The 27,030-nt window shown below is 41.6% G+C and overlaps 1 protein-coding gene across 2 annotated transcripts in view; it reads left to right on the forward strand.

Moving 5' to 3' along the window:
• grik3 (glutamate ionotropic receptor kainate type subunit 3) overlaps positions 1-19,821 on the forward strand; it is a 100,927-nt gene extending 81,106 nt beyond the window's left edge. Inside the window, exons 12-16 of one of the 2 annotated variants that reach the window (XM_030393817.1) lie at positions 3,942-4,060; positions 10,866-11,083; positions 14,928-15,153; positions 15,401-15,651; positions 16,423-19,821. In XM_030393817.1, the coding sequence (XP_030249677.1) occupies positions 3,942-4,060; positions 10,866-11,083; positions 14,928-15,153; positions 15,401-15,651; positions 16,423-16,617 (1,009 nt within the window). In that variant the 3' untranslated portion in view covers positions 16,618-19,821. The remainder of the gene's footprint in view (positions 1-3,941; positions 4,061-10,865; positions 11,084-14,927; positions 15,154-15,400; positions 15,652-16,422) is intronic. The other variant, XM_030393816.1, reaches the window with a different exon arrangement.
• Positions 19,822-27,030: the final 7,209 nt, after the last annotated feature.

Below are 27,030 nucleotides of genomic sequence, written 5' to 3' on the forward strand. Positions count from 1 at the left end.
AAAGTATCTCACTTGTAAATTTTTTGTGGTCATGAATATGATGAATATCCTGTTAGCATCATTGTCAGTGTTTCCTGCTGCTTCTCATGCAAAGTGGTGCTTGAGGAAGTTCTAGAAAAGCGAGCTTTGAGAGCAGCTCTGAGGCTTGAGAGCAAACAGCTGCACTCCTCTATCCCCATTCGTTGTTGTGAGACCAAACTAATTCTGGAGTGGCTTCTCCTAAGTACAAAATCATCTTAAATTGTTGCATCAGTTTTTTGGAGGCCGGCCTAGATCACTGAAAAAGCTGCATCCCTACAAGTACGCCATTTGAGCATTAAAGAGACAGTGGCAAACAATAAGAGGGCTACTTCAGCACAAGTAGGTAATTTTAAATGCTGGACAGAGATGTCAAGGCATTACCAACTGCATTAGGCAGAAAACACTTTGCAGCTCTGCTGCACCATAATAATTATGATCCAAGGAACCTTATATTTATTTTCCTAAAGGCACATTTTAGTCCACAGTTCAAGATAAACGACATGGCTAATGCGCATGTTTTAGACAAAAGCTTCTTTTCATTTTCACATGTAAGCCTGTGCCTTGAAACTAAGGATTTAAGAGGCTGTAAGGAGATAATATATTTGCCTTTACATTTAATAATGTTGAGAGATTTGAAAGTGGTTGCTCTTGTGTAGCCGGAGGAAATAAATAAAGCTTTTACAACGAATTGGACAAGAAAAAAGAATGAGTTTCGTTCTTCAGATAGCTCCAACATATTAAATAAGTTTGTGGATCCAAATGTACTGCCTGTATGTTTATCTGCAGTTAGTCACAGCCCTATTCTGTACTTTTTACTCACTTAGATGGCAACACTTCCATGATGTTATTCATTTGTGACCACATATTAAAGATTAGAAGTCTTAAACAATAGATGACGGTACATTCTAGTGTTGTCGTACAAATTCAACATAATACTTTGCTTCCTGTTATGTTTGGACGCCAAGCTGTTTCCAGACCAGCTCCTCTGTGTAGGCTGTACTCTTGGCCAGCAGCTAATAGTGTTGTTTAGCAGACAGTTTTGTATAGGGTTGTTCAATGCGCCGTCTGAAGCAAGCGTATGGCTCCGTTTGCCAGCACAACCTTTTTAGAAATTAGCAGGGGAATTGAATCAGCGCTGTAACATCGCCTGTGTGGAAATTGCACTCAACATAGGGAAAAGAAAGACATTGCTCTTTTCTTCATTTGTGGCCCATTCAGGTCCAGTTCATGTGTGCTTTGATTGGGCATAAAACCTCTAATACCTCACATGCCTCTTCGCTGTCACACATGTACCCTGTTTGACCACGGCTTTCCAATTTAACATTAAAGGGGAAAAAACCAAAACCAAACGAGACTGAAGGGATCCATTGATATGGTGGGGAGTACCACGTTTGTACAAGCGCTGCCCAAGGCCTCTCTGATGTCTGCAAACGTTACGGGCACACGAGCTGGGAATATTAAAAGAAACACTGTTGACTAATTGTGACAGAAGTAGTTTTAAAGCACAGGAAACACTGGACAAGAACACACTTGTATTGTCCGTCCTTTCAGATGTCTGATTGCTTAACTAAAGACTCAACCATCAATGGAAAAGACTCCATTATGAAGCCGTTCCATGATTAACCATTAGGCCCGTTCAGTGTCCGATTAAAATAGACTGCCGACACATCAGAAAATATATCTGCAGCATGTAATTAGATTGAAGTGTATCTATCTCTTCAACAATATATATTTCAATCAAATCCATCCACATTCTTCCCACTGTGGTCCATAAGAGCTAAAAAAATATGCACTTGAGAATTCACTCCTCGTGGTTTCCAGCGTTGTGGACCGTTTTAGTTAGTTATCTGGTCTTGAAGAAAATGGTTCTTTCTGCCATTACCACTTACTACTATATCTCATCAAAGCAGCAGATATGGTACATTTTGAGGCGATACTATCTGGAGTCGAATGGATCCAATTCTACGCAACAGAACAAGCAGAAAGAAAGATTTCTTCACGTCGTATTAATGCATTTTTTTTTTTAAGACAAAAGTAGTGACATTTAGCATGTTTTATCTCAGCGTCTGCCTCTGAAAATGACGGAGCGCAGCGTTTTCAGTAGGTGTCAAACTAAATGGCAGGGATACGGACGGATGCTTGCGGTATGGCTTCGTGTGACTTTAAGAGGAGCCTTAATGCCTCGCAATCTCAAACATGACATTTTATATGCCTCTGAAGATTTAGATTTTTTTGTGCCTCGTTGGTCACCTGCAGGAAAAGATATCTGAAGATAAGGCTAGACCAGGACCAGATTAAAAAAAAAAAAAATGATGTGATGGACATATTATACATATAAATCTGATGAAACTGCCTAACAACTCAAAAAAAAATATAGATGGGTGGTCACGTTGTTTCCCTACATATTAAGACTGACCAAAGTCCCTTTATCACATCTATGTGAACAATGGATAACTCAACTTTGCTCTTGCAATCAGCTTTAAGGAGTTTTAGTCATCCGCACTCACTGAAAACAGCAGGCGTCTGTTTTCAGTCAAAAAAATAACTGCCCACCAGCAAATGGTAGACAGAAGTTAGTGGAGCTGGTCGATGGTCAAAGGATCTCCACCTACTCTGAGGAGGAGAAGGTGGAGACCAAAACAGAGCTGAAAGTAGAGGACTTACAATCTTGGGTCTGCAGAGACACCACTCATTTACTCAATTACTGCCTCACCAGTCAAGTTGCTGTTCCTGAGCTTTGGAATTGAACGAGAGGCAGAACATTTCTTTGCAGTATATCATGAAGTGAAGTTAACATTTGACCTTTTGGATATAACCTGCCATAGCTCCATCATTTAATCCTATCTGTGTGAGATATTGTCATAATTTGAATATAAATTGGTGAGCAATGACCAAAAATCTGTTACAGTGACCTTTGACCAACAAAATCATATCACTTCATCCCTGAGTCCCAAGTCGATGTAAATGCCTATTTTCATGAAATTCCAACAAGGCCCTCTTGAGATACGGCATCCACGACTAAGTGGACGGACAGCCCGAAAACATAACGCCAGCGGTCGCAGCTATTGCCGCCGCAGAAGCATAAAAAACTATTCTTTCTAAAAAACTTAACTTTAAGTCTTTTAATTAACCGTAAATTCTCCATGCTTAATGTAAAGTGTCACAAACATTTTTATAAAATGTTTTCTAGCACCTTGAGTCAAATGTATAACGTCAGAGAAAATGTAATCAATACAGACTTACACTTACAACTTCTGGGTTTATTCAGTGATTATTATAAAGTTAGGTGGAACTTCTTCATACACATAATGTGATTTTCAAGTGTTTATACATAAATGCATTTCAAATTTGTTATTCTGTCTCAGGTAATAAAATAAATAATGTGCAGTTATTTGATTTATACACTCAACATGATTAAAAAAGTGTAGTTAAATGTGATCCTTTACAATGAGCTTATATAACAGCATTAGAGGGGAAATTTACATGTGATAAAACACTCAAATTGCTCATTTTGCTCCGTGCTGGTGCTGCTCTGTATTTATTAGATATTTAAATCTGCTGGATTGGTAACTCTTTGCTAAAATGTTTACCACAGCTACTTTACAGTGATTATCAATGTTGTGTTTACAGCTTTTTCTGTTGCCTCCAAGTGGCCAAAAAAAAACAAAATCTGCTAATGCCTCTTCAGCTGCTGCACTCATGCAGTCGTTTTTTGTGACTCAAAACCAAAAAGCAAAACTCTGAAGGAGCTGTGACTCAGAATGGCCCCTTAAGCTAATACAATTCGGTTTTTGAGATTCTTCCCGAAGAGAGAGCGGTGTTCAAGAAGGATAAAGATATCATTCTTGGATTCTTTCTCAGAGCTCACAACCTGTACAGCTTTTAAAAACAGCTTTTACGACTTCCTGTCTTGTTCCCAGGTTCAGCCCGTATGAGTGGTATGACGCCCATCCCTGTAACCCCGGATCAGACGTGGTGGAGAACAACTTCACCCTCCTCAACAGCTTCTGGTTCGGAGTCGGCTCCCTAATGCAACAAGGTACGCCGGTGCGCACATCCTCCACCCTGTCAGGAACAATACCATCACACCACACCTCTCTTCCTGCGCACCGCTAGCTCCCACTTTCTGCCTCTTTAACTGACAAGCTCCATGATTTCCATTCCGTGACTGTTTCATAAGACATTTACCTGTCAGGAACAACCGCAGAGCTCAGTCTTACATGACAAAGAAAGGCTGTTGTCACCTACCTGCTGTTTAAAAAGGGAAGAGTAGGTGCCAGACACTTGTCAGAGATTGTCAGCCGAGGATGGAAAACATCGCCGCATTTATTTCCCCATAACGCAGTCACTGGCCCCGCTCAAGAGCTCTCCGAGCGCTAGGACGGAAAGGGTAAGTCGAGGAGCATGTCTGACAGATACCGGCTGTCAGCCATGCTAGAAGTGGCTGGTGTGATGTTTCCAGCGCTGCACAACTTGCACTCCGAGTGACCCGCTGTAGGGGATCCATATGTCTCGCTTTGAACTTTCCAACAAGTAGCCTGCCAATTAAATGTCACCGCGATCTCGTTTGATGCTCATGTGTCATTTTTTTAAAACCAGTCAGAGCAAAAGTAGCAAATTTTCGAACCCACCGAACCTCCGATTGCAGATTCAATTCTGAAAAAAGGAAAGGGGGATACAAATCAGTTGCAAGGTGAGCATCAAACAGACAGGTAAGCAAATGAAAGCCAGGAGGAAAAAAAAACAGAAAATGTGGAGGAAAAAGACCCAAGTAATAAAATGTTTAACCTCAGTGTAACAAGACAAATCAAGGAGGCTTAGTGAGACTCGGCAGTGGATCTCTGCCCATAAGGATAGCAAACACATTCAGCAATTCATTAAGCACAGAAGCTCGGCGGCACTCTTGTGAAACTGCATAGCAGCTCTGCCAATTTGCCGGTGCATGCAGAGGGTTACGAGTTTAGCACCGGCGTGCCGGGAGAGGGGAGCGGAGAGAGCGAATCAAAAACAAGATGAGCTAGTTAGTTGCCTATATTATTAAACTAAACAGGGGAGAATTCCCCCATTAAAGTTCATACTGTGGCTCACACTGTTGTCTGTCTATACCTGAGCTCCGCCATTTGTCATATTTACAGTAGTAAACAGAAGCTGCTGCTGCCAATTAGTTTTTATTCACAGTTCCCTGAATATTTTTCTCACATCAGAGAGTTATTATGAAGAACAGTTCACTCTATGACAGGAATTATTATTTATAAAGAAAATATGATGCAGAATTTTTGCGGTCGCGCGATCATGACGACATGAATTTTTCATCGAGCATTGTTAAACATATCTTGACAATGATCCCGAACATAATTTGTCTGAGTTTAAAAAAAAAAAAAACACGACACGGCTTGCTTCTGTCTTTTCCACGACGCCCCCATTTGTGCTCCGGCACCTTGTAACACATGCTGCATGGTGGTATCTGCGGCGAGGTGTATTCTGTCTGTGTCACATAAACAGACATCCCCTGCTTGTCTGCCAAACACAGTGACAGCAGCTGAGACGGAAGCCATTTCCTTGACATGTTTAAAATGCAAATGGACGTGTTTGAGAAGATCCAAAAAAAAAAAAAGACGAAAAAAAAAAGAAGAAAATCTAGCAGCTTGTCTGTGGGAGGGAGGTGTCATACACAACACAAAGAACACAAAATGTGAGGAGGTGCAAAAGCAAACACTTTTTGTACTTCAAAAGCCTTCCTAGGGGTCTCGGCAGGCTTTCCGCTCACAACAAACATATGTCTGATCACTTCCCGTAAATTGGTTTCCCCATATAAATTAATTTTTGAAAGTATGTTTGATTTGTGAGTTGCCGTATTCCGAATTCTGTCATCCCCACCGACATTTTTTTTCTTGGTTTTCTAGAAATACACGTCTGCTCTGCCTATCACCGAGACGCATGGTTGTTTTTTTAAGCCCAAATCATTCCATTCTTTATGCAAGAACACAATCAGTGGTTAAGAAATCAGAGCTTTGACCTTGCCTCTTCTTAAAAGATTTGAGATTTACTCGCCTCAGAATAAACTTCCACTCACGAGTGTCATTATTTGAAAGCAATTAACTACGAGTAAAGCCTCAAGCTTCTAAAAGGGGGTTTTCAGCGCGGAGAGGAAGCTAAGTGCAGGTAATCATTCTCATGGGGGAAGCCTTGTTCTCTCGTGGTAAGGTGAGGCGCTGCTGGTGGGAAGAAACACTTTGGAAAAAAAAACAAAAAACGGGGCATCATGTTTAGCAAGATGCATTACAGAGTCCACAGAGAACGGCTTTTTCTTTTTTTCCTTCTTCTTTTCCCCCAGACTGACATTTCAAAAAGCGTCATTAGATACAAAACATTCTGCTCATTTATTCAGAGGAGAATAGCAGTTGTTCCAGAGTGACTTCTTCTTTGTGATCTCTTAAGAAATGTGCGCTGTAATGTTAGCAGTGACTGCAGACAGAGTGCATCTATTATACATTAACGCCTCTTATTGTCTATAGTATTCAAGGGAGCTCACACAAGAAATGAATGAACGGGCCGCTGGAAATTCTTTCAGCCTCGGTCAACATTTAGTCTTAAAAGCACTGACGGTTTCCCTGAGTGCTGGTTAACTGAGAATATTTATGCATCACAGAGAAAACAGTGGGAACATAGAACGGAAACGGAGAGCCTCAAGTACTCCACGCTCGCTTTGATATATAAAACATAAAACTGAACCAATCTAAGAAGCAGTTAAAAATGCAACAGCGCTGCCACAGACCTCAACTTTAAATTTCGTAAAACCAGACTACTTTTTTGATATTATGGCCTCCCTGCTATTACCCCTGTTGAAGCTATCTCCAGAATTACAATTTCATAAGTAAATTATGAAAAACAAATTTTCTGTATGTCTGTTATAGAGATCATTACATTATACAATGTAATGTCACATGCTGAATAGCCTACAGACTAAGGTGTAAAAGGTAATTTCATTCAATGAAGTTCAACACAAGACACAATCCTCCCTTTGTTACCGCGTAATGTTTAGGAAATGTCGACTATTGAGAGCCAGGGAGAGAAAAAGTCCGCTAGGCTGCATTAGCGCAAGTAGCTAACAATAACTCCCTCATTCTAACATTCATAACTCCCTTTCTAATGCAAAAAAAAGAGAGAGAAAATGTTGTAAGATGTATAACTCCTGTAAAACAGTAAAGTTCAGGAAATAAGCTTGTTCACTTCCTGCCCAAGAGTTCGATAAAAAAAAATCAGTTTAACTGTCGTATCCCTCAGCTTAAGTTCGGAGCTGGCGCCAGGTGATTACCACTCGCGTAAAGAGGGAAAAGCTGAGGGACAACATGAGACTGTGAAGGGATTACCTTTTGCTCATTTAAAGCCCATTTTACACAGTCTTTGTTCATCTAATACAATTTGTACACCCTAATTAGCAGGTATATGCAGGTTTTTCCTTAAATGTGAGTAAACCCGCTTAAAATAGGCGAGTGACTCCTTTTCCTAATTGCCATTAGACGAGTTTCCCTTTCCGTTTCATCTTCTGGCGAGCAGAAAAGCAACAGAAGAAAGCAGCATGGAGGCCAGTGCCAGAGTTGCGGTGGTTACTTTTTAATCCTTCACCTCAGTCCATCTTCCAGAGCTGAGTACAGACCGACACAAAGCGCGCAAACGTCCGGAACTTCAACGCGTGTCATAGCATTGCATCGGTGAGGGAGGGTGGGGGTGGGGGGGGGGGGGGGGGGGGGGGGGGGGGTGAATTAGCATGTCCATCCCATGTGTCATGTTCCGTCACTTCTGATCAGAGTTGGAGCTGATAAACAACTGCTACTGCTGCAGAGTCACTTGACCCAGAAATTAATTGCAGATTGAACCTTTTTCCCGCTGAAGACAAAAGCCGGATGTCGGTGAGGTTTAGAGTTTCTTTCTTTGACTTTTTCCTCGTATCTCGTAGCTTGTTTCATAACGACTTCGGGATGCGCTCTCAATTCAATGTCATGAAATTAAAAATGCTTACAAATGCCACGATGGCCTATCTGCACCTCAGTGTTTTGTAATAGCATGTATAGTGTGAGGGCGTCTATTTACGGCATTCATTTGAACGAACGGCGCGGCACTCAGTGAGATGGATGTGATGTTTTGGTTACTGGAATAGTATCGGCGCCGTCCTCACTGAAGGCACATTAATATTTCCTCGGTTTACAAGATGCGAGTCCTTCCTCAAGGAAACGTATGGCATATTGACACCGTTTTATTTCCCTGGCACCATATGACTGATCTGCTTTTTGTATTTATTAGAGTGTTCTGATGCAGCGCCGTATACCGTTCCCTGCTGACAACAGCACTTTATAGTGTGGAATTCAATTGAGTTACCCCGTCGCTTCACTACGTTTTTAGTGCAAACACAGAATGCATCTGGATCGTCCACTCTCTCTCTCTCTCTCTGAAGTCGTGGGGAATTAAAGGATGCTACTGTCTTCCCTTGTTTGTAACCATGTAGAGTCTGTGTCAAAACCACAAAGGACAAATCCAATCAAATTTGGTAGGGGAGGTTAAAGAGCGGACCACCCTGCCCCCCTTCTGCGGGCTTGTTACTCTTTAGAATTGCCCTCATAAATCTTCTCAGTAAAGTAACAGAGTGCACAAAGCACAAGGGTATTTTAAAGGTTGTCAGAGATGAGATATAAAGTAACTTTAACACCAGTCAGTGAGCCATTGTAAACATAGTATTACTCAGCAGAGGACCACTCAAAGTCAAGGCTGATGCTGAAGTGTACCATCAGTCTGTGTGCTACATCTTGATCTCTTTCTTTTTCAATTTTCTCCACATACTGCGATCACAATGTACATATTATGCGTCTGAAATTACATAACAGGAATGTAGTGGGAAACCGCCGGATTATAGTTGTGTGAATGTAATGTTTCTTTTCTATTTTGCTCGTTTATATCTGAAGTGTCATTTCACATCCCGGTGCCGTTTCCACGGATCAAATTGTCTGCCAACTGGTTCAACAAAACTCATTTCAGGCAAAAAGATTCAGTAATAGACTAGGATCAGCTGCAAATACCGTTAATCCGCACTAGATAAATCTAAATTGGTACCTTAATGCCTGCAGTGCTTTAGCAGTGGAAAGCTGTTAAGTGTGATTACAGTGGTGAACAGTTGTCTAATTGCAGAGTATGAATCAGGCTCTTAGGGAAAATGTTTGAATGGAATGGAAAGCTGTCTTCCATGTTAAATTGTCCACATAGTGGAACTACACCATGCTATGAAAAGTACAATTAGGTGTGGTGTGATACATATTTCATTTTGGAATAAATCACAGTTAGACTTAGTCTAACTGTGATTTATTCCAAAATGAAATATGTATCAAAAGCTTTTCACAAGAATATAAAAACTATCACACCACACCTAATTGTACTTTTTATATAGCAGTTTGTTATCTAAAAGAGACAATATGCTGATTTTCAGGGTTCAGTGGTTTAATTTAGGTTATTACTACAATAGGTTTAGTTTCACTTTCCTCATTCTGTCCAGTGCTGCAGCACTGTATTCGCCCTCTGTCCCCTGCTCTGATTGGTCAGCTCACACACGCCTGACCCAGCAAGAACTAACAACAACAGAGCAGCTGTGCTAAATCGGTTCTTGCATGTGCGACATGGTGACATTGTGATGTCACAAAGTCACGGAAGTAAAGGTGGGGATCTTGCTGAGGGGGCGTTGCAGGAGCAGTGTTTTCTGTGGGAGAAAGTAGCTTCTGTTGGTGCGGATCTTATTAAGAACCTATAAAACACTGAAAAAAGGGAGACAAACAAAAAAGCATGATAGGTTAACATACACCTTAAAAACATCAGATGTAATAGTAAAACTCCGCCTGCAGAATTAGTACTTTATACTTTCGGGAGTTTAATTGATTTTTGCTAAAGGTACAAACAAGTACTTTTAATTAAATAAAGGTTCAAACGTTGGTACACTACTTGAGTATTTTCAGCTTGGTATTGGTGCTTTTACTTAAATAAAGGATTTGAATACCTCTTCCTTCCTGTCATAGTGGAAGAAAAAAGACTCTGCCATGCACAACCTAATTATTAACATGATTTGATGCTTTTTCTTCACTGCTTGCCGTCTAACAATGATACCATTAGCCGGAAATTTCTCATTTGTCATCACAGTTATTCTGTAATATCTTTTCTCTCCTGTTGAATTGTCAGGACAACAAATATTTGAATAGAAATGGCCTCAATTTCTATTCAAATTAGTGTGATGATGTGAGGTCACGGAATTAAACTTCCACCACTGACGTGGTGTCTCGGGCGCAGGAGGAGCAATGTTTTCAGTGGGGGAGAGGAGTTTCTGTACGTGTGGACATTTTTTAACTTATATGCCTGTATACAACACTGAAGGAATGGATAACATGTCTCCTTTAAGTACGTTAGATCTAAAAGTTGTATAAAATGCAAACTTGCAGCAAACTTATGGCGTTTGATAGAGTACACAGTGAGAAGTTCATGCTGTAGACCCTAAAGGCTCACACATGAAAGGCTTTTACACCTAATACAGAAGCCTGAGGAACATCCAGCAGACTGCTCTGATCTGCCGGCTCTGAATTCTTTGCATAGAGTTTGGCCAAACTGCCAAACTGGCTTCAGTTTCTGTTTCCTCACTGACAGTACCTTGATCAACACCAGTGGCACTGCCAACAACATTTGCGGGCTAATTAACAGAAATGCAAGCGATCATGTTTTCTGCATTTGTTTCATTCGGCTACAGCGTTGGCAGGTACAGTTCCATCCAGCTAATTGCTCAGTGCTCTCCCGCGCTTTGTGTTTCTCGCTTGCAGGCTCAGAGCTGATGCCCAAAGCCCTGTCGACCAGGATCATCGGCGGGATCTGGTGGTTCTTCACGCTCATCATCATATCGTCCTACACAGCTAATTTAGCAGCTTTTCTCACCGTGGAGAGGATGGACTCGCCCGTGGACTCGGCCGATGACATCGCCAAGCAGACCAAGATCGAGTACGGCGTGGTCAAAGACGGCGCAACCATGTCTTTCTTCAAGGTACAGTACACACAATAAAGAGAAGTTGTGACCGGGTTGAGGTATTTTATCATTAATTACTGATGTTCTACACATATATGGAATAAAAATAAACCACAATGAAGTTAGTCACTGAAGATGATTCATTTTCTATGTTTTACAGTGTGGAACCAGTCACACTGTAGCAGAAGCATGCATGAGTAAAAACATGTACAGTAATGATGTTTAAAAATGTAGGTGTGAAGACATGGAGCAAGATGTTGAATCTCGAGTTTTAAATGGACTTTTCAAAAAACTTTTTTTCTGGATAGTAGGTATATATATATCTATATATATAGATATATATACATAATATATATGTATTTTTTTAACAGTAAGATCTTAATTCCCAGAGCAAAGGCAAATTCTTCAGCTTCTCCACTTCTCTACACTTTTTGAAGTGTTCCTCCACAATTATTTTTTTATTCCGAAGTTTCAGCCTTTGCCTGCGGGGTCTTTGACTTTATTTTATTATTTTGAGCATTGCTTCAGATGCTGCTGCTGCTGCTGCTGTGGTGCTGAATAACACATGTAACAGAGTTACAGTTTTCTTCGAATAAGAAAATGAAAACACTGCACATTTCTATTGAAGATGGTCCGGGAGGTTATGACATTCAATAGAAAGACAGAAAAAATTTGAGATTCTTCCAGGGTATCCGTCTGCCCCAGTTTTTATGCCTCCCCCTCCAAAAACAATGTGTAGTTCAGCTCGTAAATGATGTATGCATCATTGTTGAATCTGCTGAATGTTGTGAGTATAATGGATCCTCGGACTTTATCATGTTGTTGGATTCAGGGTTTTTACTCGTTCCAAACAATAGCAATGTGTTGGAGCTGCAACCTGTCGTGGTTATTCAAAAAAAGTATAGCAGTTAGCAATCATACTGTTGAATTCCACACATTTTACCTTGAATCCCCTGGATATGAAATGTAATGATAAATAGTGCGTCTGGATCCAACTCAACTCGTTGACCCTTTGAAGACAGATCAGCCTTTCGCCTCGTCTGAATAGCTACGTACATGAAAGTTATTCTATATCTTTCCGTGTACCTGGATGAAATCGCCGCTTTGATTGTAGCGTCATAAATAGAAGGAGACACAGGTGTTTAATTACCTCATCAGAGTCGCGTGGCACAAGTGCCCTCTGCTCCCTCGTGCTCTTACAGAAAGGCCTAATGATGTCGACTCAATGAGGCGGAGAAGTATGATAAATGCTGAGGAGACTGGGGAGTAGAGAAAGGCCGTGCAGATGTATGTAACTGAACGGAATTGGACTGAAAGTTAGGACTAAACTGATTGGAACTGTCTTTTACTGTCTGCACGTTTTGAAGTATCACATTAAAAAAGGTCGACTGAAACAGCACAATTAAAAAAAAAAAAGGATACTTCTTGAATTTCACAAAAAGATTGACGCTCGCTTGAGGTGGTTTTGCCGTACGAAAAGACTTGTACGAATAAGTTCTTTATCCTGCTTCATCGTGGAAAACACAATTTAACAGCAAGCCAAACTCCATCCAATAAATGCATTTGAATGCATCTTAGTAATGTCTCTAAATGATGAAGATGCAACTGCTGAGGAATTTTTGTGACAGTTTCACTCTTGACTCATGAAAGCAAAAAAAAAAAAAAATATATATATATATATATAAATAAAAGACTTACAGATGGCGCTTTCACAAGCTCAAACGAAAAGATCTCAGCGGATGATATACGTGCTCCCTGGCCCACGTGAGGAGAAAGTTGCTGCCTCCTGGGGTCACGAGAGCTACTTCCTGTACGGAGAGGTTACTTCCTGCTCAAACAAATCCACCACTAGGAGGTACTAAAAGAACGCTCAAAGAGCTCAAAAAGCCTGGGGCTGGACATTCTGATTTAATTCACACATGTGATTAAATGTTTCTACTCCGAGAGAAGAACAACGAGAAGTGTCTGCACCCATAAAAGTCCTATTCCAAGATCAGTTCCTTCCAAGATGGTCAAGGCGACTGGTTTCGTTTTTTCTCCTTCTTTGAGGTTTATTGTCGGTTGGCAAACAACCAACCTTGTTGACGTTTGCAGCCACGTGTAACATTGCATAATGTCATCTTTGATGTAACTACTCTTTGTCTAGCCCAGTTTATTTAGGTCCAAACCACGTCATTGAAACACAACTTATTCTTTCTTTTCTTGCTTCAGATTCGTTTGATGATTTTGTGTTCTTACATTTTTTATCCCTCAAATCCACTCAGATGTGATTGTAGCTTGAAGGCCAGTCTACCCAAATAACTAGCCACCAGATAGCAGATGGTCAGTTATGAGCCAGGTGTTGTTCTGCGACACTGAAACAATAATACATGTCTGGAGACACCTCGTGTTGTGGTTATGGATTGTGGCAAAAAATCTGCTGGTGGCAGATCTTTGCCTGTTGGGTTTTAGTTCCAGTTTGTTTTGCTTATTTAGAATTTGAATCACTTCCTCCACCACCTGCACAGGACATGGGTGGACTGGTGTAGAAATCTGTCCTTGGTTTGTCATTTCTCCCAACTGAAGAAGACACACTCCTGTATACCATAGGTGTCTTCACATGTACACGTCTAAATGTGGACCCTGGCCTCACAGTATAGACATTAATTCATAACTAGGAGACTTGAATTAATTCATCAGCAAGCACGTGTTTCAGTGACGCCTGACCTGTTGCTCAGAGAGCTTACAAGAAGGCATTATCTAACTGGCAAATCCGTTGCCGCCGTTGTCCAAGAGGGTTGTCACGTCTCCGGGGAGCGAGGATATGATGAGCTGCTGTTTTGTTAAACTGAACGTTGCGACGCACGAGAGCACTGAAGGGCACGCAACGGCAAGTCAGCTGCTTCCAAGAAAGGTAGCTTTCACCTGCTGTTGAAAGGTTGAAGGGAAATTACTAGATGTGTTTCTATGCTAGCAGAGACGATGGATCTTATAGGGATGCAAACATTACCGTGAGACCGAAAGGGGCTGTGTACTGATTTGCCAAATGGTCCATTTACCTTTCTGCCCTTGCTTACTCATGTGGAGGGGGGGGGGGGGGGGGGGGACACCGCCACCTTGGCAACACTTGCTCTCCATCCTAATTGGTAGTTTGAAGTTTTAATATCGGACTTTAATATCGCACGTTTTTTCCCGCGACCAGGTCTGTGCTCCTGCTGTAGTGACACATAATGGAGGGGGGTGGGAGGGGGCTTCTTATAATAGCATCTTTCACGATTTGAAATGCCTTATAGTCTTTAGACAGTAATTATCTGGGATTAGACATGGCAGAGATGTGACCTCGTACAAAATTGCATGAAATACCACATAGCCTGATGCACGACTAATGGAGAGGCATTCTATTATTGCTGCATCGGTGGCACTTATGAGAATAGATGTGCGCAAAGCTCCAATTTACTGTCCTTTAATCCTGTGACGATGGAGATCAGTGGGAGTATTCAGATAAATCTATTTGGTCACCGGGCGAAAATAATCTGTGTCCTTATATTTACATTACGTGTGTGTGATCTTTGACAGCGTTTATAAAAAAAAAAAGGAAAATCCCACGGTGTGGAGTTATTCCGCCATTCGGTAATAATAAAAAGGACTAGCGAGATTTCATAGTTAGCTCTAGTTTCAGTTTTTAACACCTTGGGCCACGATGTTCGAAAGCAATTTCGCCCAAGCTTAACCTTTTTTCTATGTGGTATCATTGTATATTTTTCAGCTGCTTCTTCCTCACCTGCAGCCGGGCAGATTCGTTGAAATGAGGTTCAAAGGCACATTTAAAAAAAGAAAGAAAAAAAAAAAAAAAAAAAAACTGGCTCTCCTTCATTCCCTACAGAAATCGAAGGTTTCTACTTTTGAGAAGATGTGGGCCTTTATGAGCAGCAAGCCGAGCACGTCGCTAGTGAAGTCTATCGAAGATGGCATTCAGAGGGTGCTAAAGTCGGACTATGCCCTCATTATGGAGTCCACAACCATCGATTATATCACCAGGAGGAACTGTAACCTGACACAGGTGGGAGGGCTCATCGACAGCAAGGGCTACGGCATCGGCACTCCCCTCGGTAAGACCTGCCAGTGGACCACAGAATATATTTTAGACATGAGTGATAAAAAATTCAAGCCTTTTTTTTTTCTGTGTGTTGCCGCTTGAAGGATGAGAGATTACTTTATAGACGACGCGGAGGCATAACACGTGTTATTTTAGCTACTAGTCAGACAGTATGCCACAGCGTGTTTATGAACCTTATTATCGCAGAATCCAGCTGGCGTTTGTTCCAAAGTTAAAAACAGGCCTTATGTTGCTTCCAGGCTCCCCGTACAGGGACAAAATCACCATAGCAATCCTGAGCATCTTGGAGGATGGGCGCCTACACATGCTGAAGGAGAAGTGGTGGAGTGGGAGCAGCTGCTTGGATGAAGAGCGTCGCGAGACAGGCCCCATGGGTATCCAGAACCTGGGTGGCATATTCATTGTGCTGGCATCTGGCCTAGTGCTGTCGGTTTTCGTGGCAATTGCTGAATTCATCTACAAGCTGAGGAAGACTGCAGAACGTGAGCAGGTAGATGTCCCCATAAATCACTCTTCCAGAATTTCCACGAATGTGATCCGCGCTCTGCTGTTCGGATGGATTGGAGAATTAATCTCACGTTAATTTAATTACGCTGCAGCGGGAGCATTTCAGTTTATTTCACCTGAGTTTTTTAGCGCAGGAGTTGCTAACCGTGCCTGTTTTTGTCACGACACACATAGCCTTTCCGAATCGAAGCTGTGCTCTATTCATGGCTTTTAGTTCAAACATCTTCTAAAAAGGATTTGCATGCCTTCAGCTAATCCCTAGGAAGTACTTGGCCATAACGCCACAACATTTACTTATATAAACAGGCATAATTGCAAATTGGAGCGTAGAGAATTAATCCATTATCAGTCACTGGAGATGTCAGAATAGCATGAACCCTTTACCGTTGTAAGTCACTAATTTGAGTCATGCTAAGTGAGTAGTTGCCCGCCACGCTCATGCGCCACACTTGTTCACTTCTCTCTCTGACACAGCAGCAATAATGAACCGTGTGCCGGCTGCATGTGGCGATGGTGCGATTTGACATTGCTGACAGCCACGGATGCACGCACACACACACACACACACACACACACACACACACACCAGCAGTAACGCAGCATGAATGTTATGTTCTAATGCATTTTGTGCTCTTTCAGACTGTCAACACTCTCTGCTGTCAGAACAATTTAAAGCTAAGGCATTTACCCCCCGTCCCTTTCCCCCTATTCTCCCCCTTGCTCCCCCTCCCCGCAATCCTCCCTTTTTGCCCAGAGGTCTTTGTGCAGTGCCATGGTGGACGAGATCAGACTGTCGTTCACCTGCGAGAGGCGGGTGAAGCACAAGCCTCAGCCTCCGGTCATGGTGAAGACGGATGCAGTGATCAACATGCACGCCTACAACGACCGACGACTCCCGGGAAAGGACAACATGAGCTGCAGCCCTGGGATGACCCCCGTGTTCCCCTGACAATGTGCTCCCCCCAGGGCAAGAGCCTCCTGAGCAACGTGTCGGGGGTGGTGCCAGAGACTAGAGACAATGGCATAGATGGAATCACCAGATTCACCATTAACCACAGTGACATGGGGACACTAACAAAACATGGGCAACTGAAAATGGCGGCATCAGCCACACAGGTATGACAACCTTCACCACTGTATTCCAAACCACAAAAAGAAAATCTTTGGGGGAGGTTCTGGGGAAAAAAAAAAAAAAAACAGTCCACCCAAATAATCAGTTTCAAGTCTGATGTTTACGTGCGCAACACAAAAACACAAAGAAAACACACACACACTGTTCACGGAATCCTCAATCAGTGAAAGGACTGAGAATTTTTATCGGGGAATTACGGACTGAGGCACGAAGACACGCTTTGGTGTGGGAATGGCAATAAACAGTAGACATGCGAGGAGGAAAAGAAAGAGCAGTTTTCATTGGAGATCAGTTTTCGCCACACGGTCAAATTACGATATCAAGTTCTTAGCCTTTATCCCCGTTGATTTACACAAACTCCCCGATGGCCTTTTGACAGCAGAAAATAATGTTACCTCAAACATGTTGTCCGGGCTTGAGTGGCTGAGTCATAAGCTGCAGGGTCTTTTGAAAGCATGCTTCACAGGGACACATGATGTCCTCTAGGAACAAGGGTTCAGTGTCTGCAGTGTTGGTGGAAACACGTGGCGAGACAGTCGTCGCGCAAAATTCCACAGAAACACTTAACCGTCGATGCAAAGCGAAGCCTGAATGCGGAGATTTCAACCGCGAAACCATTAGATCATGTTGTCATGGGGTTAGATTTGTACTCCTCATGTGGAAATGATTGAATTTTAGAAAAATCTGTTAAATTGCCAAAGATCCAACCATTCAGCAGAACTTTACAGAGTACAGTATGGGCCAGCTCCCGCTCGCTTAGCCTTTCAGAGAGCACTTCTTTTGTGTTCAACGCAATGTCAGTTGGAGTGGTTTAAATGGGGCGATCAAGGCATCAGCTATTACAGTTTCTCCAACCGTGCAGGGTAATATATAGTATCCAAAGTTAAATTGTATTCGGCACACTCGTGGCATTATATTGCCTGGTTTTGCAGACCACCTCCCCTAAAAATACTGTTATCAACACTTATTAACGTCAAACAATCGTCGCATAAGAACAAAAAAGATGAATGACCCGATAAAATGTCTTTATGAAAACACAACCTTGGTCTTCTGTAAAGTTTAAAAGGATAATCACGGAAATTTTGAGCAATTATATGAACCAAATCGGATATAAAAATTGACTGGGTTTGAAGGCATTGGATCAGGTTTTTTTCTGCTTTTGAAAGCATCGTAAGTCGCAGAGAGACAAGGTAAGAGACTGTGACCTTAAAGCTAAAATGCATTTTTTGAGTGCATTTAATTGTATCCAGTGACCTACATGTGTGTGGCTGCAGGACCATCGAATGTCCCCCAGTACTTCTGAACACAGTTTTGAACAGTTACTGCATCTATCAGATGTGATCTTGAGGCATTTTGGCAGGAAACTGATGTTTTGAAGCATAAGCGTCATGAAAACTAGCCAAGGGTGTTGTTTAAAAAAAGTGCAAAGATTACAAAGGTCATTGAACGTCTTTTTTCTGTTTAATTACCGTACGTGGACCGAGTTAAACCCTACTTGTAATTGTGTGAACACGCTGACAGATAAATGTGGTGAGTAGAAAAGGAAGACAGATGATGATTTTGTGTGTTCATGTTGACTTTTACGACTATTGCGTAAGTGTGCATCTTCAGCAAAGTGTCACGCCGTCAGAAGATTCGAGGAGTCTGTGAGCTGTCGTCACCCGGGACCCGAAACGAAACAGCAAACCTCTGTGAGGTTTACGTTGTCGATAAAAAAAAAAAGCAAAAAAAAAAATCGTAAATATGATTCAAGGTAAATCCGATCTGTAAAACTTAGCGTTGGTTTGGTAGAGATTCACTGTATAATTGTTTATTGATTTCCCTTCTGCAAAGTAGAGTATGTAGATAAGATCAGCAGGAGAAAATGTATTTTGCTAAATTTATACGGTTATAAATTAATTCTGTTCACATTCAAAATATGTTATAGATGCGATTTATTTCATTAGAGGTCACTTTAACCTACTTCCTCACTTTACCCCAAGTTCCACAGCCCCAAACCTGTTTTTTTTTATTATTATTTAATGAAAATTAATTATATTATAGTATATTGGATTACCATCATCCAGGTGAAAAATGTATGTAAATCTTCTTTATGATGGCTATTATATTTCTAAATAGGTGATGTGGAAATATTGAGCTTCCCCTAAGAATTTGGGGGGAACCCCCCTCCTCAAGCAGGGAGAGCAGAGTTTCTCTCATGTAACTGGACCTTTACTGCTCTTGAGATCCTGATTAGGACCTGGTCTGAGGTGTGGCCACGGGCGATGACGTGGTTATACTATATTACTGTTACCCTCACGTGTACTGTAGCTTTTCCATGCAGGTGATTCAAAGACTCAAGTCTGCTCGTATTTCACTTCTGTAATATGTGAAAAATAATTGAAAAATGTCATCATAATCAAAAATAAGTTGGAATTTCGACAGGGTTTCTGATTTGGCTGATTCAGTCAGTTTGGTTACTGAATATATACATCTTTTTTATAGATTAATGTGAATAATAATGTCATTTTACACAAAAATTGTATGAAATGTGAGAGAAAAGTAACGCAAAATGTAAGCTACATAACCTGTGTTCCATTAGCAGTGTGTGATATGAGTTTTGATTTTCCAGCAGTCACGACGGTATGCCTTTTTTTTTTTTTTTTTTTCTATGTATACCTTTTCTTTTTCAGTTGCACAGCTTCTTTCATTTGGCAGAAAACCTTTCGAAACAAAAATGGAAAAATATGTTGGTGCCAACCAGGGTTTTCTTTGTGGACATGCAGAAATTTCTATGAATATAGTTTTTGTAAGGTTTTGTAAAAAAAAAAGAAAAAAAAAGATTTTGTTTTCCTAGTAACTGTATGTGTTAAGAGAACATTAGAATAACCGACATCCGAGTAAAAACATGGGGGAAATTCAATGAAATATTATAGACAAAGCTATTGAATTATTTTCTTTTTAACACATTGTGAATAATTCAATTGTACAGTTTGCTGTATGGGTTATATGAAGTTTTAAATAAAAAATACAAACTATTTATATCTCCTGTTGAGCTGCTGATTAATTGGTGTTGTGTTACCGTGCAGAAAACCCATGTGTGTGGACGGTGCCACCTATCAAATGTCAAATGACTATATTTGCAATCTCATTTAAGTCTTTAGTATTCAGAAGTTACATATTAGCAGTGCTGTGGGATGCTTCCTTATAGGTACTTTACGCTAATGCCTGTTTGTAACACTAAGTTTAGTATTCCTGTGTAGAAAGCCAATACTGAGATAAATACCGGCACTGACTTACCTGACCTTTTATGATTTCTTTTCCAAATAAGTAGCAAAATAACAAGATTACATTTTTTTAAAGACCCCAATAAACAATCAAATGTACTGAAAAATCATTTAAACAAATAGAGATAAGGACATAATGCAATCGTTATTGTTCAAAGGTCAGATGGGAGAACTGTTGCATTGCACAGTCACATTTACTTTATTTTTCACAGAGTGAGTACAAGTGATGGACAGTGTGCGGATTCTTTGTTTTCTTCTCAGTCAAGAGTTTCCTCCTTCAGTAAAGTCGGAGGAAGTTTTTCGCCCGTCTTTGTCAGACAGAAATCTTAAAGAATTACTAACAATTTTGGCTAAAGTTTGATGAAAGTGATACTAATATTGAATACTAACCTTTATTTATAAGGGACCGTTAACACAGGAGGACAGTATTACAGAATAAACACTCAACAGTCAGGCAAAACATAAGGAAACCTGGTCTGAGGTGAGTTAAAACAAGAAAGCAGAACAGAAATTGTTAAAAAAAAAAAAAAAAAGAACAAGAAAACGAGGAGAAGTAATGCAGAAATAGAGATAAACTAAATAATTCAATCCATAAAGGACGGATGGGTTTAATGAGCCAATATCCTGCTGATCCAATAATTACATGTCAACTGATTAAGTATTTTGACTTTGTAATTTAGTACTTTCAGCATTATGCGACTGAAAGTCAAACAAAAAGCTGCACAGAACACAATAACGTGACTTTTTCCAACGGCCTCAAACAAAGGTCCCTCATAATAAGCATGATTAATATTCACAGTATATTTTGCCTCGGTTATTATTCAGGTCGAACAAAGGAATAAAAACGATAATGCTATATTGCTCAAATTGAGATTAGATATGAGAGGATAATTGAGGAAAAAAAAAACAGCTGCCTGGATTTAAGGCACGTGGCAGCTCTGCGTCCACAAAAGAGAAGTAAAGAAACATTTAAAGATGGAAAATCTCCCATAAGCTTTTCAAGGTAACAGGAATTATTCAGTCCCGTTAAACCTCTCCAATGGAATGGATTTTCTATTTTTTTTCTTACCTATCGTCATGTCCTAGATAAGAAAAGAGAGAAAAAGTACACTTTGTTAGGACAGGATTCTTATGTTGGTCTGCAGTGCACGCAACAGCTACTCAGGTGTATCGTGTAGAAGACGGCATTGCAAGAAAACGAGAGAGGGAGGAAGGAATAAACACATGCGCTTCACGTGGCGTTCAAGCATGACGGAAGACGTGTTGTGACGTGAGGTGGCCAATCGACTGTGATAAGGCAAAGATTGACCTTGCTGGCGTCGGGATGGCAGACGCACGTGTTAAAAAAAGGCAGGGGGAAACCCCAGGCCACGGTGTCGAGGAGCAGCGGGCGCATAATGAGCGATGGGCAGGGGCCTCGCGCCTAATGGGAAGATTTATTATCTCTCACTATCAATTAATCCCTTCGGACAGACCGGGGCCAGCAGGAGCAGCATCAGGAGTATGTAAAAGAGAGAGAGGCAGGCCGAGGGAGGACAGGAGCCAGCCAGATGAAGAGAAGAGAGATGTGAAAGGACACGGGAGGTGGAGGGAGCCGGAGCAGCGGGGTGAAATGGAAAAAAAAAAAAAAAAAGATTGGGCGAGAATAGGAGAAAGCCGAGGAGAATGAAGGAGTGATTTGATCATGATACCCATAAAGATGTGAGAGCCGTACAGAGGATTGAGGGGAGAAGATTCAACGGGTTAATGACGGAGCGAAAAAAGGAGATAAAGTCGGTGAGGGAAGACGATGCAGGAATTAAGATGAGATATAAGTAAAAAAAAAAAAAAAAAAAAAAAGAAAGAAAGAAAATGAGTGAAACAAAGAGAAGCCAGGATGGATACAACAGTACGAGCTACTGTGTGCACGTGCCTTTAAAAGATTAGCTATATGTTCAGCTTTGAAACTCTTAGGCTGGACCGGTGGTGCAATAACATAGATAACAATCTCGGGAAGTAGGTCACCGAGTATAGACTATTTTAAGAAATGAGCCTTTTTGAATATAAACTGCACACTTACTAAATGGCTTTCAATGAAAGGAATGATTCCATTCAGATGCAGTTGTATGTGCAGGTGCTCAATTATGTTAGAGTGGCTTTTAAGAAAAGGGAAATTTTCCCTTTTTTTTATGACGGAAAGTCTATGTTTGATTTAACGTTAATGGGCTGCAGCCTAATGTAGAACCATAAACTATTTATCTGGAGTGGTTTTACATAGCGCTGCCCGTGTTGTGAAGAGCTGAGGCAATGAATGACATTAGGACTTTGCAGTACCTTCGCAGTCCTCAACCTAATGTCTCCGAATGTTTTCTCACATATTGCACGGTACCGTGAAGTGTTGCATGGAGAAAGTATGACCTAAAGCTGACCTCCAGCATCTTTGCCTCCTATACAGACCGCCTCGGTCTGCTGCACATGCATGCTCCTGGTGGTTTTCGCACTCTGATGGCACATGTCCAGACTAGCGCTCTTTTTGATGACCTTGACAGGGCCGTCAGTGGGTGATGTTCTGCTTGACACTGCGGGGCGATGTGCTGGAGCCCCGTGGCTGCGCATCATCGACCCTTTCGGGGGTGAATGAATGTCCGACCCATGCTATGTCCATCTCTGTGGACCCACTGGGCGAGAGACCCATCTCAGCTGAAGCAGCACCGGAGGTTTGGCTTGATAGGAGGGGCCAGTGTGCGCTGAACCTTATTATAGGCACTGTCATCATCCCAGAAAACTGAATTCCCTCCAGGAAGCGCAGGATATGTAGCTGTAAAGGATACAGCTGAATAAAAATGTGTTCTGCAGGAATGAAAGTAGATATCACCTTCGAACAAAAAAGTAGAGGGTATTACTGCACAGCCCAGAGTACGGGAAGTTAACTTTAAAGTTAAAATCCTGAAGATTCTCATGGAATCAAACCCAGGTTTTGATGTTACGTATGGTCTATTCAGTGTATTCACATCTAGTAATTACTTCTCTATATGGTAGATCTCATTTCATTGCCTGCATTGGAGTCAGATAACCTTTAAATGCATGACTGATTCACAGGATAAGATCCAGCCTGTAGTCCAACTTTACTGTCAATTTATTCCAGCCGTGGTAAAATGCACATTTCTTACTGCTGCTTCACAATAAATGCCTGATGTAATTGGGGAACAGCATATTTTTCCGTGACCTCCACTGCAAGTGTATTTTACAATTATCGATCCTGGAGGAATATATTTTGTTTGTGTCCTAATCCAGCAGCTGTATCCTTTGAAGGACGTAGTCTAAGAAGCGGTGGTCTTCCTAGACCACGAAGGCAGAACTTTGCATTGGTAGTTTAACGGTCTGGTCTGCAGGAATTTTGCATTTTCAGATGCATTCGAAGGGGATGGCCTTGTTGAGCCTTAAAAAGCAGACTTTGAAGGACAAGCCCCCCCCCAACAAGCCAGAGCTGAAGAAGAATCATCAGGAAAACCATCATGTGCATCCATGTGATTCAAGTCAAACATCAGTTGCATTGACATGGATACATTTTCGCTTTCATTTGCGGGCAACGTGCCAAAGCTGGATTACAAGACTAATAAGGTCGATAGCGCTGTCCATCCCAATAACATTAAGAATGATGAACAATTAATGAGCGTGTAATTACAGCACACCATAATGCTCTAATGAAGTGGTACTACGGTGGGAATACTCATGCATATTCTACCTTCCATAATAAGCTTGGCATTAAGTGTATCGTATTTGTACAGGGAGACACCATATGGCGGAACGGCGGGATGAGACAAAACCATTGTTTATTCCAGACCCCGTCTCTTTTATTGCAAATCACTGACACTGCGAGTATCAGAGCTTTATCTTCACGCCATCATATTGAATTATCCATTTGGCTTCAGGTGAAATAGCCCGATAGAGACATTTCCCACGAAAATGCCTTGGTGACTTGCTCTGTCTGTTCTCTGTCTTTGACCCTTATAATAACTGGAGTAGAAGGCTTTTCATGAATATAAATATAAAATTGGATGAAAGGCAATTCCCCCCCCATGCGCATAAAACAACACTCTCAAACATTTAATGTGGAGTGGTGTTCGTCAAGAAGGTACTGTGTTTTTGCAGTTTAACATCACTCAGCGGCCACTCTATTAGATACAACTCTTCATTTATGTAAATCACTCACCCCTCTAGAGAGTGAGTCACATGTAAACGAAGGCTGAGCACACTGTAAAGCTCTCGCTCGCACGCACACACACACAGACGCGCACTGTCAGGCCAAATGTGGGGAATGTACATGACGCAATAATTACATGCTGTTTACTTACGAAAAAAAACGAACAATGGTCTGTGCTTGCATCTGAGAAACCTTACCACGAATTGTATGCAGCAGACAAAACACATGCAATCAGCTGCAACACTCAGGGGCAGACAACACCTTGTACCTAAGAGGTGTCAGAGAGTGACGAGACGCGTTCGAGTCGATACGCGGGGCCAACGAGTCCACACGATAAATCTCGAGTATCACGGCACAATTGTAACGCTGAGGTTAAAACCAGAAAAGCAGCTCGAGCTACAAGCGGCACAGTGGTGATGGTGGAATGGGAAAATGCTGCAGGGGGTTTCTACTGCAACATGCTGATGAATGAGATGTGAACAATATGAATCCATCTGATGGGAGCAGCAGTAGCAGCAGCAGCAGCGGTGGTGCTGGGGGTGATGTGTTGATACTGGATTGCATTCATTCCACCATCTCATACCGAGAAAGTATAATTTTGAATGCTACTATTCCTACACAATGTATTGCTGTAAACTGATGTCAAGTATTCTGCACATGTAAATACTACATGTGGCAAAATCACAGCACATTTATACTGAGCATTGTGCTCATATTTGTATGTTGATCATAATGCAGATAATGTCAGTCAGACGATGGTTTCAGGATCTTAAAGGTACAGTTCAACCCAAAATCAAAATTACATATTTTTCCTTTTACCTGTAGTGATATTTATTCATTTAGATTATTTTGGCGTGAGCTGCAGAGTTTTGGAGGTATCAGCCGGAGACACGTCGAGAGATTGTGACATTCATGACATCCTTATCGGCTGATCTGTAACATCAGCTAGCTTACAGCTGCTGTATTTTATAAATCAAATTAGGTGTTAGGTAACTCTATATTCCATTAATATGACCATTCATCACTGTTATAGAGTGTTTCATCCGTAACCCGTGTCTCTCCTTCCCCTCTGCTCGTGCAGTAAGAGAGCAAATAAACTTCCTGGTATCCCCGCCCGCTTTGTCCAATCAGAACAGAGAACTCCAGAAAAGGGGCGGTCCTGTCTGCTTGTGAATGCGGGGACGTAGAGATGAGGGAGGGGACTGCTAACTGCAAAACAGACATGAGATTAGCTAAAACGACAACGCTTACAACAGCTTTAGTTACACACATGAGCAGATGCACGCTTCCGTCTGTGCAGTGATACGGTAAGAAAGATGTTCCTATATGAAACCGCTTACAAAAAGGACCACGGATTATTGATTTCTGGAAAATTCAAGTTTCTTGGCACTTTAAACACCACAAGCCGAGTGCCATCTTTTTCCTTTATATTCTAGAGAAGAAAGACGTCTCTTGGGCCGATATCTACAAGGCTCAGCAACTCAAAACAAAGCGATCTTGATGGATTAACAACACTGCAGGTGAGAGAAAAAAAAGGCCATCTTTGATTTTGGGATAAACTTTCTCTTTAAGAATGCTAAAGTCAAGGGCGGCTGTGGTTCAGGTAGAGACAGCTTCTTGTTTTCGGAAGGTTGCTAGTGTGATTCCCCTGGTCAGCAACTCCAAAATTGCTCCTGATGTGCTGGTCGGCACCTTGCATGGCAGCCACTGGCATCAGTGTATGAATGTGTGTATGAGTTACTGTAAGTCACTTTGGACACAAAGCGCCTGCTAAATGCCGTAAAAAATGTAAGTGTAAGTCCACGCATCAGCTGCCACCAAAGTAACAAGATTTGTTTCACAGTGCTGATTTGATTTGATTTTCAACACAGAAATTGTTGTGTTTCTTTTTCTTTTTTTTTTTTGCTGCCAGAAGACTAATATTTATCAGACCACACAATCCATCGCCAACCGCCAAAGCCCCCTCGGAGAAGGGCTGGATGAAACGTTGGCAGCATGAATGTTTCACTGAAGTTGCTTCAGAAAAAAACGCTTGATGTTATCCAGTCATCAAAGGCTGAGGATCCTTTGCTCCTAGCATGTTGTTGAGACCGTGCATGGGAAGGATTCAGTGTTCAAGATGAATCGGGGGGGGGAAAGCTTTGAATCGTCGTCAACTGATGTCACTGTATTAATGACAATGACGCCGATCATAAGTGGTGGACGCTTGCTTTTAGGAGCATGAAGAGCTGTGAAGTTCATCATCTGGAAATAGGTACAAAAGCAGGCACTACTCTGCTTTCGTGTGAGAGGTTACAATCACATCGGGATAAATCTGTAGCTGCTGTCGCCTTCATTCCCTTCAGCAATGACTGCCCAGCTCCCCAACATGGGGAATCTGCAGTCTGACAAATATGGATCAGTCTGTGAGCGAGTCTTAGTAACTAGCCGATACCTTGACTTGCTCCGCATCTGTAACAAAACAGTTGGACCTGCCTGAGTGGTTCTGGCTAGGTTTATCTAATACAGCAGCAACTAGAGTATGTTTTTTTTTTTTTTTTTTTTATGTGGATTTGTTGTGCAAGGCAGGTCTTTCACATCATCAAACAGGAACTCCAAACCTGTTTGCTTGCAGTACCTGAGGATAACACTGTCAGTGTTTTATCCCAAGGTTTTTCTAGCAGCCTACAGTGAGGCTGTTTGATGTTGGCCCAGGACCAGACTTCATTCGGTTCCAGAGGGGGATGAAGTTCACCAGCAGATGATTTGCTATTCTCTGTCAAACTCCATCCCTACATTTCA

The sequence above is a fragment of the Sparus aurata genome, chromosome 17 (assembly GCF_900880675.1).
Source record: "Sparus aurata chromosome 17, fSpaAur1.1, whole genome shotgun sequence".
Taxonomy (NCBI): domain Eukaryota; kingdom Metazoa; phylum Chordata; class Actinopteri; order Spariformes; family Sparidae; genus Sparus; species Sparus aurata.